Source organism: Hibiscus syriacus, unplaced genomic scaffold (genome assembly GCF_006381635.1).
Source record: "Hibiscus syriacus cultivar Baekdansim isolate YM2019G1 unplaced genomic scaffold, ASM638163v2 tig00110467_pilon, whole genome shotgun sequence".
Lineage (NCBI taxonomy): Eukaryota > Viridiplantae > Streptophyta > Magnoliopsida > Malvales > Malvaceae > Hibiscus > Hibiscus syriacus.
The window spans coordinates 893,049-911,902 of NW_024062749.1; the positions used below are offsets into that span (position 1 = coordinate 893,049).

Genomic DNA, 18,854 nt, shown 5'->3' on the forward strand with positions numbered 1-18,854 from the left:
TCTTGTGAGCTATTCTTGAGAATGGTATTTTCTTAGCACAAGGTTAGGCTAGTTGAGCTCTTGTAAGAAAGCGCCTGGTTATGTTTTTGATTAAGCTAAACTGAGATTTATAGGGATTCAGGTATGTTTGGCATTGTTTATTACTCACCAGAAGCACATATTGACAATAGAAGCAATGTTACTCAAAAGGCTTTGCTAAACCAATAAGTTGGTTATTGCAAGGGGTTTTTCGATGTGCAACGGAAACAGTAATACTAAATTAGCCCTGATTTTAATTGCCTCGGTCGCCTGATATTTGCTTAAGAGTGGTGATTGCAGGTATTAGGAAGATTGTATGTTTGCTGTCACTCCCAAGGCTGATGCAGAGATGCCACTTGGTGAGTGATATAATTTGATCCAGAGAAAAGCCATCATAAACAGAAGCCATAATGGCAAGCGGCTTGATCCCATGAATCCATACGGGTGCACTTCCATTACGGTTTTCAAGATGCATTTCCATGACCCAATAGATTTTGGCGGGTACACAGGTTGTTCAAAAGGTCGTTGGTGCCTGTTGCAAAAGATTTCTTCTAGCAAATAATTTTGGGTAAATTACACTAATCATCACTGAACTTTTAGAACACTTGTACTAACATACTATAAAGTATTAACGTACTGTTGGAGGAAACATTGTTGCTTATTTCTCTTGTTTTAAGCAGATTTTTCACTGTTATCAATATGATAGTCTCGACCATCGTTGGATCGAAGACCAAAGACAAAAACAAGAAACAAAGTTTGTTCATGTTCTGATCCTTATAATCTTAAATAGTTTTTTCACTAAGAAATTAGCAGAGCCAGATACATGATGGTGTGATCAATGTTCCGATACTTCAAAATTTCAAATGAACAATTCATTCCAACATGGATTTGGCAAATCAAAACCTCAAATCGTCATGGAAGTTAACCATGTCCATGTTTTCTTTCTTAATTGCCTGAAAGGTTAGTCAAATCTACAGTATGGTTTACATGCCGATTCTCCTATGATTTGCTTGTTTTCTCCTTACCTGCAAAACAATTTTTCCACGATTAAAACATGGATAATATCTAAAATTTTAAGTTAGTAGTAGGTCTAATCATGAATTTCATCCTCTACTTTATTAAAACTGATAAGTTAATCCCTTGAATTTTCCAAGATTTTATCCATGGATCTTTTATCTAAAATAACACTAGACTATCTTTAAAAATTACAATAACATTAGACTAATACAGTTAAATCCATATATCTTTGTTTTAAAAGAATTTTTAAATATATGCTCTAACTTAGAATTTAAGCATATTGTTGACAAGAGGAAACTTTTTTTTAACTCAACAAATTTATTTGACTTGATTCGATTCAAACCTCATTTCACTCGACTTGATTAAAAAAAATCAAATTTAGGATGATAAGATCAAGCAAATTAAAGTAGAAAGACGAACTTATCAGTTATCACAAAGGGATTAAACTCACAAGTAGAGCATCAGTAATAACCGAAATGAACTCACCAAATATACTTGATTTTAGGGGGAATCTGAGAGATGATCCCTTCAGCTTTAACTCCTTGAGTTGCATGTTTTTACTAGGTTTTTGGATTGCCCCAACTTGACTGCTGCTTTCCCCTGCTAAAGCTCCACTTCCTTTCTTCACCTTTTCATGATAAATTGCAGGGGGTGCAAGCCTCAACTGAGGCAGATTTTCTATCTGGGCTAATCTCTGGTCTTTTTGAAGGTTAGTTAGAATTTCGAACTGCAAAATCCCAAATTCAGTATAGTTATATCCCTGCCAAGTAAAGTAGGAATCCAATCTGATACGCAGATACAAATATTTTACCCGTGATATTTGCTGAAGGCCATGAGAATTATCTAGAGCATCGTTTTCGTGAGGATGCAATGTTGATCCTTGTGCTGGGAGGTGTCTTGAGGGAAATGAGCTAACTAAACCATTCTCTGTAAGAGCAGATTTGTTTCTAGATTTCTGAGTATTCTTCTTTGGCAAACAAACAGGGCATCCGGATGACAAGCCCCTAGTTGATGCCTCATTTTCCAGAAGCTCACATTGAAGATGAGTTGCGTGACCACAACTGAAGACCCGAACACGAAAGCTAGAAGAATTCTTGGTAAGAAGGCTGTTGCATATACAACATAGTAGACTTCGCGGGGCATATCCATGAGAAGCTCCCTTCTTCAGTAGGCTCAAGTTGTAAAATGTGTCATCCTCGATCATAGATTTGGCAGTATCCTGAAAGTTATAAAAAAGAAAAAGAAAAAAAAGAAAGTAACCAAAAGTTCACCAAAGATATTAACATTAAAATTACTCGTAGCAAACTATTACTGAATGAGGAGTATTCCATGTTGCAACCAAATCCAAACGATGATTCAGAAATAATGTCATGTAGGATATTTTGTTGCCTAATTATGTATATGGTGTAGTTATATGCAACGTGCCAATATAATCACACTACTTACTAAAGCACTATACTATTCACAAGGCCTGGAACATATGGTGCAAGTGAATGACAGGCTCGTGCGTTGTAGTAAGCAGATTTCATTTTTTCCTTTTCCCCCAATTTTAAAGAAAGATAATAAATGATAAATAAAAGCTTCAATTAAATTCAGTCACAAGTATATAAGCTTATCTTTATATTGAAAATAAACAAACACACCAGAATTCTTCTTTCAAAGCCATAAGTTCCCAGCATTCCCAATATGGTAAGCTTGAAATCTCCAAATTCCTGCCCACCATTATCAGATAGGAGTTTTGACATAATTGTTGGAAGACGAACGTATCCTATCATACCCTCAACAATCTCTTTGATGAACTGAGATAACAGTTTCCTCAATATATGACGACCTTTGTGAGATTTTGGGATCCTCCACTTGGTTATGCATTCCTCTTCGTCTTGAGAACCCAATGATTCAACCAGACCCACATGATTTTCCTTCTCGGGTGCCCTTTCATTGCAGTATGAACCCATCAAAGGTTCACAAAATCTGCATTAAAACTCAGGGGACAGTAAGCATAGATGTACTCTTTATTTATTTGAAGGTATTTCAACATAGATGTGCTCTCTAATCATCTGGGAATTTCACCATAAATGCACTTACTCATTATATCACATATAATGGATCTCCATTTAAATTTTAACTATTGACTATGCTATAATGTCATGGCCATAAATAATGAGTTTGAACTTAAATTAGGAAGATGGGAAAATAAATGATGGATTTTTAGTTATCCTCAGCAGACCATTAGTTTTACACAACTCATTTATCAGAACTTAGCAGAACAACAAAAACAGAGGGTTTAAGACTTAAATTTTGAAGAAAAGCAAAATTACAAAAATGATGGGACTTACGAGTCAAGCAATCTAAACCAAAGCATCTCAGACTCTTCTGGGTTCAAACGGGGGGTATTACGTTGGCACAATTCAATACAAGCTTGCAACAAAGTTCGTATGTCATTCACCTGTTTGATATAGATCAGAAATAACATCAAGACCTTCAATCATAAAAATAAATAAAAGGATCTTAGCCCTATTTCCTAATACAAGAGATATTAAGTACAAACCTCCTTCATTTTCAAAACAGAGTTGAAATACTCCATGCTACCAGATGTTCCTAAAGACACCTTAGAGACCATACTTCCGATGGCATTATCAAGCTCTGCAAATTTATCATTAAGGCTAGAAAGTGTAAGCAAAAGAGCGCTACCGACATCACCAACCCTTTCTAATAAAAATGCAGCTGCATCTATGATTCCATGTTCCTGGCACAGGCGGAGACAGTATTCAACTCGATAGCTATCAAAAGTTTCCAAGAACTTGAGAACCGAATCCCGTTCAAACTGACATAATAACTGTAAGAGGAAAACATGAAGCAGGGTCATGAGAAGGCCAACCTAAATTATAAGAACAAATATTTTCATTAAGCAAACAATTTTCCTTTCTGATTATTAACCTTTAACTCGAAACTTAAGAAAAAATAATAAAAATGAAAGCTGAATGGTACGACAACAAAACAAATGCCATACATGTAGCTTAAAGCTGTGCAGTTCTATTGAACACCAAGGGGAGTTCAGCAATTGTAGCTATTAAATAAGCAATGCAGTCAATAGGCACTAACCTCCAGATACAGCTCAATCATATCATCAGTTACATGAGGAGGATTATTTCGCAGGAACTTAGGGAAATTAGACATTCCTTCGAAGTAGGCTTCAAGGACTTTTTCTGAATCTTTCCCTCCTTTTCCACTGAAGACTTCTACAATCTTCTCTTCCCTTGAATAAGAGAAGTTGAGGGTGCCTGATAAGTGAACCTCAATGACTGTCTTTAAGTAAAGGAAAAGGCTTTTTGGATGAGACTTAAGTTCAGACAGGATACGTGAACTTTCATCATTAAAATGGCCAACAACTAACAAGAATGTGTCCTCTCTGCAAAAAATCATAAAAGCATAAAGTTCAACAAGGGAAGAAGAATTTGTACAACAGCAGAAACAATCCTTTTAAAGATGAAAATAAAAGAACTGAAACAATTTTGGGATCCACAACCAGTATAACCTGCTTAAATTAACAAGCTCTGGAATTCGAGAGACGAATGCCGATCTGAAAGTAGAATAATCTCCATTGCTCAGTTGCATTAACTTATTGTTGATAAAAGCGAAGGCATGAATTGGCTCTTCCACATCTTTCATATAGCTATCAAGAGCAGCAAGATACTGATGCCTGATGGTATGAATTAAGCCACAAACCTAAACATAACAAGACATGCTTAAGGAAGACCTTAAAGAAAGTAATCTAAACCCTTGCATTATGCTCACAGTGAAGAGCACAAGAAATAAAGCCATAAAGATACCTGGTAAAAGCATGCATTCTCACATAATTGTAACACACATGACTGATCCCAATCAGTTTCTGGCACTACCTCCAAAAGTGATAGTAATTGCTTCTCTCTTCTTTTGGAGTTTTTAGTACTCATGGTAGAAACACTTGACGAACTATTATTTTCTGAAGTCAAGTATTCCAAAATCTGATTTAGAACATTTTTTGGGATTTTAGCTCTTCCACATGCAACATAGCATGCAATAAACTCAAACAGATATCCCATGTCCTTTGCTGAAGGCCATGCTTCAATAGATTTAGTGTCACCATTGCTTGCAGATCCATCTGTTCTAGGGGCATTCTTATCAAGAACATGAACAAGAGCATCGATGGTTTTCTGAACCAACATCGTTTCAGATTCAGCCATCAAATCTTTCTCCTTTTTAGCTTCCACAATTGCATCTCCAGATTCAGAAAAAGAGGAGTCCAATTCAGGGGATTTCTCTTCTATGAGAGCACATTTTAGAACATCTAATGTGGCCTCAGTATCTAACTCTAAGAGATAATACAGATTAAGGAATGCCCCTTCAAAAGCCAATGTTGAAGCTGGGTTTTTATCCTGACCATCAGAGACCTCTAGCAAAAACTGCAGAAGTTCTGTCCTCAAAGACAACACGCGCGATGGTGGAAGAGTACCTTGACCTGAGAATAGAAAATATTGATACTTCAGTGGTAACTGACAGATTCAATGATGTAAATGTTTCTCAGAATAACTTTGTGCAAATGATCAGGCTTAAACATATCTAAACCAAGGACTAAACATGAAATCATTCAAAAATTGTCTGATACAATATACAAGGGTGTACTAGTTCAGAATTGCAAAATCCCTAGAATAATAGTTTGAAGTAACTATAACATAATAGTTAATATAAGATGCCATTTCCAAATAAGTTAATGCATTGGAGCATTTAAAATGTATGTTAATGAAGAAAGATGCAATTAGACTAACAAACTCCACATTAATTACAGGTCAAATTAATATTCTGTAGATCAACCCAGTTCAAGATCCACATAGCGAGGGAAGACATTTTTTATTTTCAAAAGAGAATTCTTTTGAGGGTATATAAGTCAAAAGAGAAATTATTGAATTAACAAAATCAATCTTTCCAGTAATTAATTAGATAAAACAATACTAATACCCGGAGGAAAAGCAAGACCCATAAAGCTGTACTTCAAGTAAACAAGCATCCTGTACCTGATAAGACGAACAAGTTTTAGTAAATATAGAGAGCTAAAAAATAAAAATAAAAATAATGAATTGTAATGAACTTATTATTCCCCAAAATTCATGCAAGGGACTCACTTCCATATCCTCCAATATATCTTTTTGCTTTTGTTTTATTTAGGTAATTGAACAAGCAAGGCAAGACAATATATCTGGTTAAATCTAATGGTAGGCACCACTACTTTATATCATTTCACCTCCACATGTCACTAACAAGAAATTGTAAAAGTGATTAAAACAGGTGCACCTAAAGTGTTAGTTTCTGCTAATTAATATACAATTGTCTCAAGCTTACTAAAATCGGCTGAGTAAGGTACTAAGGTAGAGCTGTTTTAATGCTTTGGAGGTTGGGCTACTCACATGGACAGGTAATTTAACAGCCAAGACTTGAGAAAGGTAAAACATCCAAGGTGTAAAGACCAAAGCATAGCTAAGTTACATAGCTTGTATCTTTCCAGAAAAAATAGATACCATGTAACAATGGAAGTTATCATTTGAATCCCATCGAGTAAATAAAAATCATGCACCCTCCTAATCCAAGTGCCTGTCCATCTAACTTACCCGAGGCCAGAAGCACTTCCTCTTTGACTATTTCGTAAAACTACTAACAACTCCTCTAAAGGTGCCTGGAAATCATCCAATCCTTTGTTGAATAGATACACCAGAGCACCATACAAACCATGCTCCCGGCATAAAATGACAACCTACAACAGAAACCAGGAAGATTATGAAAATTTTGAGATAAAAATAGGAATACAAAAAGAAAGCAACCGAAAGAGACACACAGAATACATATAATAACCTGATTGAAGTCCAAGGACGAAATGTCCATGTGGAGAACACACTGTTCAACTCGCTGCAACCATCCTTTGCTGCTGTAATGCTCAACCAGTGCTTGCATTATCTTTCCAATAAAGTGAAAGTATAATTACAATGTATTATAAGGTGAAGAGTAGATCTACATGATTAACATTAAATGGTACCTCAGGAGGCAAACATCCAAGCATGTCCTTCAATATGTATGGCTCCAAAAGCTCTAAAAATGTATCTACAACATAAGAAGCAAATTACTCAGAGATATATATCAACTTCATGTAACGAGTGCCAAACAAGACTGACATATTACAAACATTTACTAAGCTCATCTTCAAAGCTACTATACTATGGATAATACAAATTTGATGAAGGAATATCACTAAACTCAAATGTCAGTTAACAAACCCTGAGAAAAAGAGTTGCTGAGTCTGGATATTACTCGTTCACAACTCAAAGATTAAGATAGCAAATAAATAATATCTGCAAGCTAAGCATCATTCTCTCAATATCTTCCCAAGCTTTCTGCTTTTCCATTAAAACTCTTCAATGATATTTCAGTAAGTTCTTCCCCAAAAAGACGCAAGTAAAATTTTGCTGTTAGGTTTGGATTCAGAACTTTCAATGAATAAGGAGTTATAGAAAGCTATACGTATTTATGATATTCGAAAAGTAGTCCCAACTACTGTAACTAATAAGAATCCACTCTAACTTATCTTTATTGGATGTGTAATACCTCTTTGCTGAACAGCCACGAATTTGGAGAAAATTTCATCAAAAAGAATGTCTGTCCTCCTGATATGTGCACAAAATTCAACAGCAACACCACCAACACGGGTGAATTGCTCTTTTATTTCTGAATGCACAGAACCCTTTCTACTTTCCTGGTCATTTGGCTGCTCCAGTTTACCAAATTGATTACCAAATGCCACTGAAATATAAGAAAACACTTCATCTACATATGAAAAAAGTAACTCTACAAAATAGGGCATTACGGTCTCCTGCACAGCATCCAGGTTTCTAGGAAGGTCAATAACACCATGGGCTTGACCATCATAAAGTGTCATTGCCATGTTCAAAGCTCCCATCCAGTCACCGGCTTTCTGTAGAACCTGAATTCGTTCCTTCCATGGAAGGAGTCGGCATACTGTAAGATGCGTAGGTCCTAGGACATATACAGATGCTCCTCTTACAGATGCACAATTATGATAAGCTTTTTCAGGGTTTCCAAAGATATTAATGAAGTGAGTATGATATGTAATGAGATCATCTCCTCCCAAGCCATCTATGTCAAAACTTGTTTGGTGAATCAGGGTTCCATCCCTAGCAAACATGTTGAGTTTCCCCGTCATTGTAAGAACCACCATCATCTGTACGCATGAAGGCCTCCGTTAGCAAATTGTTTTATGAATGCAAATTAGATGCACAATAAAATCCAGAAGACAATGCCTAAACAAAACCAGCATACCTGATCATCCAACCAAGCCAAACCAATGGCTGAACTGTCAAGAGACCAGCTACCATATACTTTAGGTCTGATTTAACCAACTTTGCAACCTGAACTCTCCGATCCCATGCAAGTGCAAGAAGCGAAATTCTTTCTGGCGTTTCTGTTGGTGCATTTTCTGCAGCATAGTCATTTCTCAGAAAGCCATTAATGTAAAACTTAACAACCTTAATCTCTCTTTACCTGCTGAAGAACTACTAGGCTGCGCCATACAAGACCATGCAGTATATGGCATGGAACCCTCCCGCACACCATCTGGCCTAGAAAGCTGTGCATAAACTTCTACTGTTGGAGTAAGCCTTACCTATAGTTGGAAAAAAAAGGGTGGCCTCAGTAAAGGGTGAATACAAATGATCCAAAAAAATGCAAATTCAATCCTCAACACAAAAGATACAAGGACTTTGGGCAATCATCTTGACTTCATACCACCAGAGCAGTTTGATAGGTGACAAATATGACCACACCTTCTTCAGCCAGAGAAGAGCCTTCAGTGAAGAGTTTCCAACCTGCATCTCCCCCAACTACACCTCCCATCTTGCTACCAATACTGGTAGTAGAAGTAGTATTCCCTTGAGAGGTCACCAAAGTGCTCCCACAAGAATCATCAAAAAGAAGAGGGGAAGCTGACAATACAGTGCCCGTTCTTTGTCCATCAAGAAGACACTGTTTCAATCAATATTAGAACATCAATGTGACAAGTATAACATTTTTGACAACTGAAAAAAAGTTTGGAAGAAGTAGATCCTCAATGCAGATAGACTTATTTCCCTTTACCTGTGTTTTGATTGAGAACCTATTAAGCAAGGGAACAGCTGAGAAAGCATGTAACAGAACCAAGCCTTTACTATCACCTGTAACAGCTTTAAACTGGCGAGTAACTTGAGAATCCTGCCCCAGAAATAATGTATGTATCACTGGAGCATTATGTTCTCCAGTAATAACTTTCGTTGCTGATGCCCTCTGAACATCCCAAACTGTGACATGACCATCACCATAACCAGCTAAGAGAAGGTCTCCTGGCTGATTGAAGCACATGGATGTTACAGGGGCAAGGGATCGATCCCCTTGTAAACCAAGTATCACCATCTAGAATAAACATAAAATCATAAAGCAGCAAACACTTTAAAAAATATATAACAAATTGAAATTCAAATCCAAGAAAGGTCGATAAATGTATGCATGTTGAAGCTTCAAAGTTCATCATATAATCCTCAATTGCAGAAGAAAACGCAGATAACTTAGAACTGTGGTTCACCATGTGAATTACAAGCGAACAAAAACAAATACATGATCTGTAAAATATGTCAAGGAGTATCTTAAAAAGCCTCAGATTTCAAGTATTTGTTTCTACAAATCTAGTTTGCAGCTGGATCATGCTTTTTTAGTCATGCACTCACAAGATCTGACAGGGTCCCATCTTCCTAATTTCAGTCCATCAAACCAGAATTTGATACTAAATTTTACTATTTGAATTAGAATGCATTATCAGAAGAATATTGCCTTGCATTTAAATTTGTCTTTAACAGAAGAGCAGGTTAAGCAATATTAAAGAGGCAAATAATTCTGCAGAAATGCGATCAAAGGGGACAAAATTAAAGTTGCCTTACATTTAAATTGTCTTTAACAGAAGAGCAGGGTTAAGCAATATTAAAGAGGCATATGATTCTGCAGAAATGCAACTAAAGGGGGGGGGGAAATTAAAGTGCCAGGGCAACTCAAGTACCTTAGGATCAATGCTGTCAGCATGATGAGTGGAGTATTTGCTGTGCACTAGGATGATGACCCCTTTAGTCATTCCCACGGCAATAAAGTTCAGATGAACTGCCAAAACTTGAGGGGAGCCATGATCACGCCTAAATGCCTGTGATGAAAGAGTCCGAGTGATTGTATTGTTAGATTCAACATCAAAGTATCCCAATGTGCTGAACCCCTCTTAACACCTTCAAGCCGCATTGGTTGAGCAACTGCACCCTCCTCCAAATGTAAACCAGTAGAAGCCTGTTTCTTCTCAAGCTCCTCAGCAAGTTCAAGTGGCTTCTTTGTAGCACTTGAACTGTTTTCTGCCCTTTTACTTACCTCTCACTCTCCAGCTGCTCCAATTTCTCCTCTACAAGCTCTGAAATGTCACTAATTGAACTTGCATCATCATCACCACTAACATGCTCCTCATCATCTTCATGACTGGGCATATCACTTACCACGTTCTCTCTCTCCAAATCACCGTCTCCAATTCATTAACTATATTTGTCTCCTTGTCAACGTCAGGTAAAACACACTTTTTACATGAATCATTGGCATCAAGAACCAGAGAATTCTCATACTCAGAACTAGCCTCAATTTTATTATCTAAAACTTCATCCGAACCAAAAACAGTAACTTCTTTGTTTAAGCTCTCATCAAAATCAAGCTTAGAAGAGGCATCAGTTTGTTCAATTACTCTCTCAGTTTCACATTCCTCGTCTTTATTAACACTAGCCTCTCCATCTTCATGGGCATCAGAAGACTGAAAAAAATCGCCCATTTTATTATCATTATTATAATCATCAATTCCTAGTTTTGCACCTGATTCTCCATTCAATGAGCTAACATCATGATCATCACTATGTACAACCCTCTGGAGAACCCCACCGCTTACCGCTCTCCTCGACTTGATCGCAGCCGCATGTGGAGATTGAACCGACCTCGACGCCGCAGCAGCAGCCGCGAACGCCGCACCTGGTTTCGCATTGGATTTCACTCCGCCAAACAGCGTCGGCAGCTGTTTGAAGGAGAAGAAGACGGAACCCTCCAAATTGGATCACCAATCCGCTTGAACGGGCTGAGCTTCGACGAATCCTCTGGGCCTTCTGAACTTCCCTTCGGCGATTCCGCGAATTCTTGGGGATCGGTGTTCGACCGGGCAAGGCGGTCATCGGAGCGGTGGTGAGTGGAGAGAGGGGAGGGGGAGGAGGAGGATGACGTGGATGCATCAGAGTCGTTGAGTATTTCATCGATGGTGCGGTGAGGGACGACGGAGTTGGAATCATCGTCGGAATCGGAGAGGTGTGAGTCAAGTAATGAGTCAAGGTCAGCTTCCATTGGGGAAAGCTTTCTCATCGTCACTTGAAATTCAGCTTTCATTCCTGTTGGAAAATATTATACAATCTCCAGTTGTGACATTGAATAAGTTCATCATTACAAGAGTTTAGCCAATGATAAAACACAGCTTCCTCCAGGAGACCTTAGCTATACAGTTTCTTAATCCCGTAATCGTGTTAGATGTTTTAAAATAGAGTTAATTTCATTAAATACTTCTATATTATTATTATTTATAATTTAAATTAATCACAAAATTTCAACATATTTTAATTCATCTATATAAAATATTGTTATACAATTTTAAATTTTTTCTTTAGTTTAATCACTACCTTAGTTTATATAAGATGCGGAGTATATTTTTTTTATCATACAGACTAGTAGTAAAATTCTATCTTTTTAATACATCTTTGTGCAATCAAATTAGCAATAAAAATTGGAGCTTCATCGAATAGGATTTCTCTCACAGGTTGACCCCGACTCATCTTTGCCATAACATCAGCAATTTGATTGTTCTTCCTTCAAACATGATGCAGTTTCACCTCCCACGCTTGTTGCAATAGAACACGAACAACATCTACAATGGCATTTCCTTGCATCACCAGAGGTTCCAAATTAAAAAGATTACAAATCTCCAAGCTATCTGTTTCCACTTCGATCTTTCGAAACCCCAAGCTCCACACATGCTTCAATCCATCATGTAGTGCCCAAAGTTCAGCCCAGAATGGAGAACACACTCCCAGACTTCTCGAGAACCCAAAGATCCATTCACCCTGATCATTTCGAATAATCCCACCACAAGCAGCAGCTCCAAAAAAAAAAATCTCTCTCCCTGACTGCACCGTCAACATTCACCCTAACCCAACCCAAAGGAGGTTTCTTTCGTTTGCACATATTTGACTCGTTGTGTACTGCTGGTTTTACAACAATATCACAATTTGCAGCCACCTTTCTCACTTCTTGATACATCTTCAAGCAAACTATCCAATAATGGAACAGTTTCCACATAATCTTCATAAAAAATCCACCTGTTCCTTCTATTCCACAATGACCAGCAGATAATTGCAAACAATAAATCTCATTCAAGCACCTCACCATCAAAGTAATCTGGTCTATCAATGTTTACTTTTAGCCATACATCAACATTCATAGAATAAAATTCTTGCAATTTAGTAGGCTTAATTATTTGCTTCCAAACCTGTTTCGCGCGTACATCCCCGAAGTACATGGTTTATATCTTCTTCGTTCTCTTTGTAAATTGGACATTGCACCTCCGAAGATTATGCCTGCGATGCCGTTCCATGTTTGTTATTAGTTGATTGTGTCTCACTAACCATAGAAATACCCGAAATCTTTGAGGAACCTTCATTTTCCAAATTTTTTTTCCCAGAAAGTGTCTTTGGAAGACCCGCCATTCCTCGATATTGCATAATATGCCGATTTAGTAGAAAAATGTTGTTTCTCTTCCCATCTCCATCCTGGAATATCTTCACCTAACTCCTCTCGTGGTGGTACCATTGCCTCAATTCGCCTTATAACATCTGCTGGTAATACAGCCTGGAGCCTTCCTTTATCCCAACACCCGTCATCTGTGACTCAACTGCCAACTGGTGTGGGAATCGGTTGCCCCTTATGAAGGCAATGAACCCATAGAGGCCCTTTATCAACCTAAGGATCATACCAAAAATCTGTTTTGTTACCATTGCGGATATTGCACCTAATCCCTAGTCGAACCTCTTCCCACACATTACATAACCCAGACCACAAACATGAGCAGTTCACTTTAGCAATGGAAATGGGTACTTGTCCTTCCCAATTGTACTTGGCTTTCAACACTTTCACCCATAGACTACCGTCATCTAAAATAAGCTTAAACCCAATCTTCATAAGAAATACCACATTTTCTATGAAGAACTCTGAAATCTAATCTGCCATCTTCAATGTTTGCATAGTAGGCCAATTTATCAGGTTTATCTTACGCTTTTCATCGGTAGAACCCCACACGAAACATCGAATAGCTTTCTCCATATCATCACAAACACCTTTCGGGATCCATGCCGATTGAAACACATATCCTGGAATCGCTTGAAGAACCGTCTTGGCACTAAACTTAATTTATATAGGTTAAATATATTTTGAATCGGATTTACTTCAAACTTAGTGATTAAACCAATCAAAGGACTGATTAATACAATAATTTTAAAACTAAATTAAAATCTTAAAATTAGAAAGACATATCAATTGAATCATTATTTAAAAATTCTATAATCAAGATATATTTAATTATAATTTTAAAAAAATCAGTTGAAATATTTCACTATACCAACTCTATCAAATTTAAAAGACTTATTTGATTACAAATTTTAAAATAAGAAACTATATCTCTTAAATAAGATGAGGGATGTGAAGCTTAAGTACTATTTCAACGAACATATATAACTTGGCAATTCTCAGATACATCAATACCGGGAATTTCCAGTAAAGGAATCGTGAATTTTACCAATAGGAATAAAAACAAAAAGATGACAACCTAATGAGAGCAACACATTCAAGCATTAAGTAGCCTTGGCCCCTGGATCAACAGTGCCGGCAACAACAGATACAATGGGAGATGTCAGTTGCTCTCTATGACTAAATGATCCACAGACAATGAAATATAGACATAGAACCACATTACCAACTCTCAGCGTAAACTAAGACAAGGAAATACACGACGACAACCAATGAACTGCGGATAGAAGCATGCATCGAAATGGAATAAAGCACGAGCAAAAACGGTCTAGAACCCAGAATACTTATATGTATAGGAAGATTCAAAAAGTAGTACAACTTGCAAAGGAAGAACAACTTAGTGTCATCTCATTTAAAAAACACAACACCTCTAATTACTCATAACAGTAATTACCTAAGGCAATATAACTAGTAATTGGACCAAATCACAGCAAAGGAGACCCTAATCGAACAAACTGAATCCCATATCATCATCACTCTCTTCCTCTGGCTCTTCCTGCAAAATGACCAAAGAAACAAATATCAGAATCAAATGGTCAGGGGAGAAATAAGTTACACTAGCTTATTTGTAATTTTTAGTCCCACCTTCTTCTTTTCCTCTGCAGGAGGTGGAGCAGCACCAGCACCAGCACCGCCACCGCCGCAACAGGTGCAGCTGCAGCAACTGGGGCACCACCACCACCAGCTCCAACATTGGTTATGAGATCTTCGATGTTGCACTTCTCAAAAAGCTTAGCGAACAAGCTTCCAAAGATTCAACAGAGACATTCGCAGCGTTTACTAGTGTTGAAATCTTCTCAGCCTATATAAACTATAATCAAGGTAAACAAAAAAAACCGTATTCTCATGCATCTATAATCAAGGTAAACTAAAAAAACCGTATTCTCATGCATCTGGGGAATCCCTCATTCTTTTAAAAACAGTAATCAATTTTTAATTTTTCCCTTCTTATTATAGATCAAAACCCTAATATTCATAAAGGATACAGTGATGGGGATGCCATCATCATGAAGAATAAGAGCAGCGTAGGAGCAAGCAGCTTCTCCAACCGAAGACATCGTTTCACAATTAACACTAAACAAATAGATAATGCATAAATAAAGCAATTAAAACACATACGATAAAGATTTACAGTAATAACGAGAATACAAGTGGAAAGGAAATTCTTGAGGATTTATTGAAAGAAACAATCACCCGAAGAAGCAACAAGAAAAACTGATGAAAAGGCATATGAATTACCTGAGAGACAAAATATGGGAGTTATGAGTTCCTGGGAAAGCCGTGCAGCGCTGACTAAAAGCAGGTGTTTCAAAGCTTAGGGTTTCAGAGATGGGTTTTATAAGAGGAGAGTTAATCTGGGGATCATGAGATTTCTGTGGCCCAGTGAACCATTTGGCCCGTTGTTTGAAATGAGCCCTCAGTAACTAGAAGGTTTAGTTAACAAATTGTCTCCTAAATTATACTTTTTTCTACTCTGATACCTTTTCTTGCAAAAATATCCACTCAAATCGCTCTAAATTATTAAGTTAGTTAAAAAAATTAGCACTTCCAACCAATTATATCAATTTCAAAAATGGATTTAAAATCCAATGTCAAATAGACAATGTTGTGGTCTACAATTTGCTAACTTCTGCTGCTCCATCGTCCTTTCCCTTTAACTCTCCTTCACATGATTCTCCAATTCTCTTCTCGAAACTGGTGGATAGATTTCAAGCTAATCAAACGTGAAGCCAACTCAATAGCCGACTCTCTTGCCAAGACAGAAGTCAATACAAATGGATCCATCTGCATTTTTCCTGATGCCCCTTCTACCTTGCAAAATCAGCTTCATCGTGATTTTATGGACCTCCATATTTGAGGTCTAGTAATATTTTATTGTAATTGGCTTTTGCCTCCTTTCTTATTCAAAATAAAGAAGAATTAGACGTGAATATGATCGAATCGAGGTGAATTAACTTAATTTTTTTAAATTAATTGAGTTTTCCACTCATACTTTTATTATTCAAACTTTATTTGAATTTTTTAAAAATAGATTCAAATAATATTCGAATCAATCGAGTTTTGCTCACACACAAGTACAAGGATCTTTATTAAATTTGACCGTTATTTTTTTTTTCATCGTCCCTAGAGAAGAAAGCATTTCCCAGGCTTTTGATTGAAATGGAAGAAGCAGAATCCAGAAACTGCCATGCTTTCCTTGACAATGAGACAAGCAAAAAAAAGAACAGAAAAGGTAAACCCTTCAACCATTGACCTTTTTTCTGTGAGATTTGAGGTCCCTTTAGGCTTTGGATTCGATTGTACACCGCTTGCATCGAAACCCCAAAAGTGAATGATCGTGGGAAAAGGATGCATTTGATTTATTTGATGGATTAAACAAAACATAATGCTCACTGAAAATGAAAGGGGTGAGCTATCCCGATCTTACCCTTTTATTCTTTTTGATTGGCCAATCAATGAAATTTGGGTTCAAAGATACAAAACCAATCTTCTGAACCACTTTTGATACAGATATGAACAACGCCGTCATCGGATGCTCTCTGCAACCGAGACAGAATCATCTGAATAACCCTTGTATAAAGGTGGAATCAAAAGAACAATGTTTAGTTTCCACCTATGTGCAAAATACATGAATGAATATGATGATGATATCGTCTCCTAAACCTAATGCTAACACCAAACTACATGTATGATGAAATGATGACTTAAGAAAAAAGATGATGATAATGACACATCCTATTGTCCAATATGGTTAATAGATAATAATCCTCCCGCTGAAGTTTCTTTGATTTCCATCTCTTGTTATTCTAGGTGGTATCCGGATTATTTCCTTTTTTATCGACCTTAATCTCGTTTATCAAAGATATCAGAGTAAAAGACAGTGTCTACCTCAACATGGATTAACTTGATGGTTTCTTTTCAGTAGGTTTCTCGGAAACTCGTGAAGGACCTGGATCCTTTCCCCCATCTCAATAGCTGCTGTTGTCGTTGTTGTCGTCGCCACCGCCGCTGCTGGTGCACTACCTGCTTTATATTTTGTCTGTGATCAAAACTTCCAGAGACCAACTGATTGAAAACTATGGTAAAAAGTACAGTATGAATGAATTTGAAGGTTGTAGAAAACAATCACCTGCAGTAGTTGCTGTCATAGGCATTGAATACGGAAGTGATACGACTCCCGAGCTATGCTGTTGAGGCAAATATGGATATGGTACCATTTGTGGACAAATTGGATAAACATTATGAAACATCCTCGGTGTCATCGATGCCCCCATAGTGTAATAGGGTGAAAAGTACTGGCCTCCATAGAGATTATAATAGTTCTGCACAAGCACCATCAAATTCAGCTCAAAGCAATGTCAAAGAACTGCTGCAGCATATCTGTTCGTATTTTTTACACACTAACCAAAAGATAAACGCTGTCTCGTGAATATGCAGTGTATCTGAAAGTGAACATTCATGATGAAACCGAATCAATATGACAATCGAAAACACTGAAATGCAAGATTAAAAGGAAATGCCATAGGAATTCATTTTCCACAAACAATGAACTCACCCATATGAAGAGTAAGGGATTAAATATTGACCAGAAGGTTGTTGGATATAAGTAGATGAAGAACCATGATAACCAGGTGCTGATCTAAACCGTCCAACCCCAGCATTTGACTCATGATCTTCATTTTGAAACTAAACAAAGATGATTTTGCCCCAATATAGTGAAAAAAAGTACATCTTTATAATGAATGAAAATGGGCTTTTGAAATTTCAACATCTGCAGTATCATTATGAAACGAAAACAAACCATGTTGAGGAGTTGGTGGACTGGTCTTTTGAGCACCCAATGAAGCAAGATTGCAGTTTTCCCTTCTTCCATCGATGATAGGTGAAGGGTTTTGGCAAGCTCTTAAAGCTACATCTGGATCTTTAAAAGTAACCTAGAAACACACAAAGATTTGTGCTTTTTATTGTAAAAACATGGATAAGGGGAAGGGAATGCACTTCATAAAGGGAGCCATAAGCTTACAAAGCCATAACCCTTGGATTTCCCGCTATTCTTATCGGTGATAACAACAGCCTCAAGAATCTCTCCAAATTGCTCAAAATAACGCCCCATGGTATTATCCCCTTGAGTTTCCCAAGCCAATCCACCAACAAATATTTTTGTAAATGTTGAGTCATTGTACTTCCCTGGATTGTTACCACCCACCATTTGAAATTGCTTGGTTGAGACATGGAAACGAGAAAACAGAGCATAGTCCCCCGAATAAAACAGGGCAAGCCAAAACAAAACAAACCACCCAGAAGCCAAATATAGAGAGGTTAAAAAAAACAAAAGGGAGTTTGATAATTGATAGAACGATTTGTTTAGATGATCATATCAAATCAAAACCCAAAGCAAAACTCTGTTTTTGTTTGTTTGTTGTTGAGTTTCTTGTTCCTCTGTATGATTTTTCTAATGCTGAGGCTGTAACTACAACTTTTTCCACAACAAAAACTCCTCAGATTCTTAAATTAACTATAACTTTAACGAGAAAAATCATTACTGTCGAGAGGACGAACCACAAAGAAGGGTGATAAAGGAAGGAGGAGGTGAAGACAGAAAAGCTGCTAGTGGGCACACACGACAGCAGTAGGCAAGGTTGTTCAATGAAAAAATATATATAAAATCAAAGACCAAAGACCCAACCTTTTGTATTGGACGAAGGAAAAAAATGACATATATAAATTTCCTTAAATATTACATGTACATTTGGTTTATCATCTGCTTCGCTGTATTTCCCTCACTGATATTATTGCACGTTCTGTTTCTGGCATTTGTGGGTCTTTGCTTG

General features: G+C 37.2%; 2 protein-coding genes and 2 pseudogenes across 2 annotated transcripts; all 4 read right to left on the minus strand.

Annotated features, from left to right (window-relative positions):
• Nucleotides 1-789: 789 nt before the first annotated feature.
• LOC120127404 (vacuolar protein sorting-associated protein 8 homolog) lies at nucleotides 790-10,634 on the minus strand. The gene is given in 22 exon segments (XM_039145317.1): nucleotides 790-1,043; nucleotides 1,522-1,762; nucleotides 1,847-2,254; nucleotides 2,679-3,006; nucleotides 3,372-3,481; nucleotides 3,584-3,871; nucleotides 4,138-4,444; nucleotides 4,571-4,761; nucleotides 4,866-5,533; nucleotides 6,031-6,086; nucleotides 6,678-6,820; nucleotides 6,919-7,020; nucleotides 7,100-7,164; nucleotides 7,666-8,299; nucleotides 8,398-8,456; nucleotides 8,459-8,554; nucleotides 8,620-8,740; nucleotides 8,863-9,099; nucleotides 9,211-9,522; nucleotides 10,160-10,359; nucleotides 10,362-10,511; nucleotides 10,514-10,634. Coding segments are annotated over 22 exon segments (4,854 nt in total). The 5' UTR covers nucleotides 10,626-10,634; the 3' UTR covers nucleotides 790-1,017.
• Nucleotides 10,614-11,665, minus strand: LOC120127405 (annotated as a pseudogene).
• Nucleotides 11,666-14,287: 2,622 nt separating this feature from the next.
• Nucleotides 14,288-15,367, minus strand: LOC120127262 (annotated as a pseudogene).
• A 1,515-nt stretch (nucleotides 15,368-16,882) lies between these two features.
• Nucleotides 16,883-18,334, minus strand: LOC120127315 (RNA-binding protein 24-B-like; the record flags this gene model as incomplete). The annotated part of the gene is made up of 6 exons (XM_039145241.1): nucleotides 16,883-17,046; nucleotides 17,153-17,345; nucleotides 17,429-17,465; nucleotides 17,579-17,696; nucleotides 17,825-17,957; nucleotides 18,047-18,334. Coding segments are annotated over 6 exons (903 nt in total), but the record flags the coding sequence as incomplete, so codon positions are not given.
• Nucleotides 18,335-18,854: the final 520 nt, after the last annotated feature.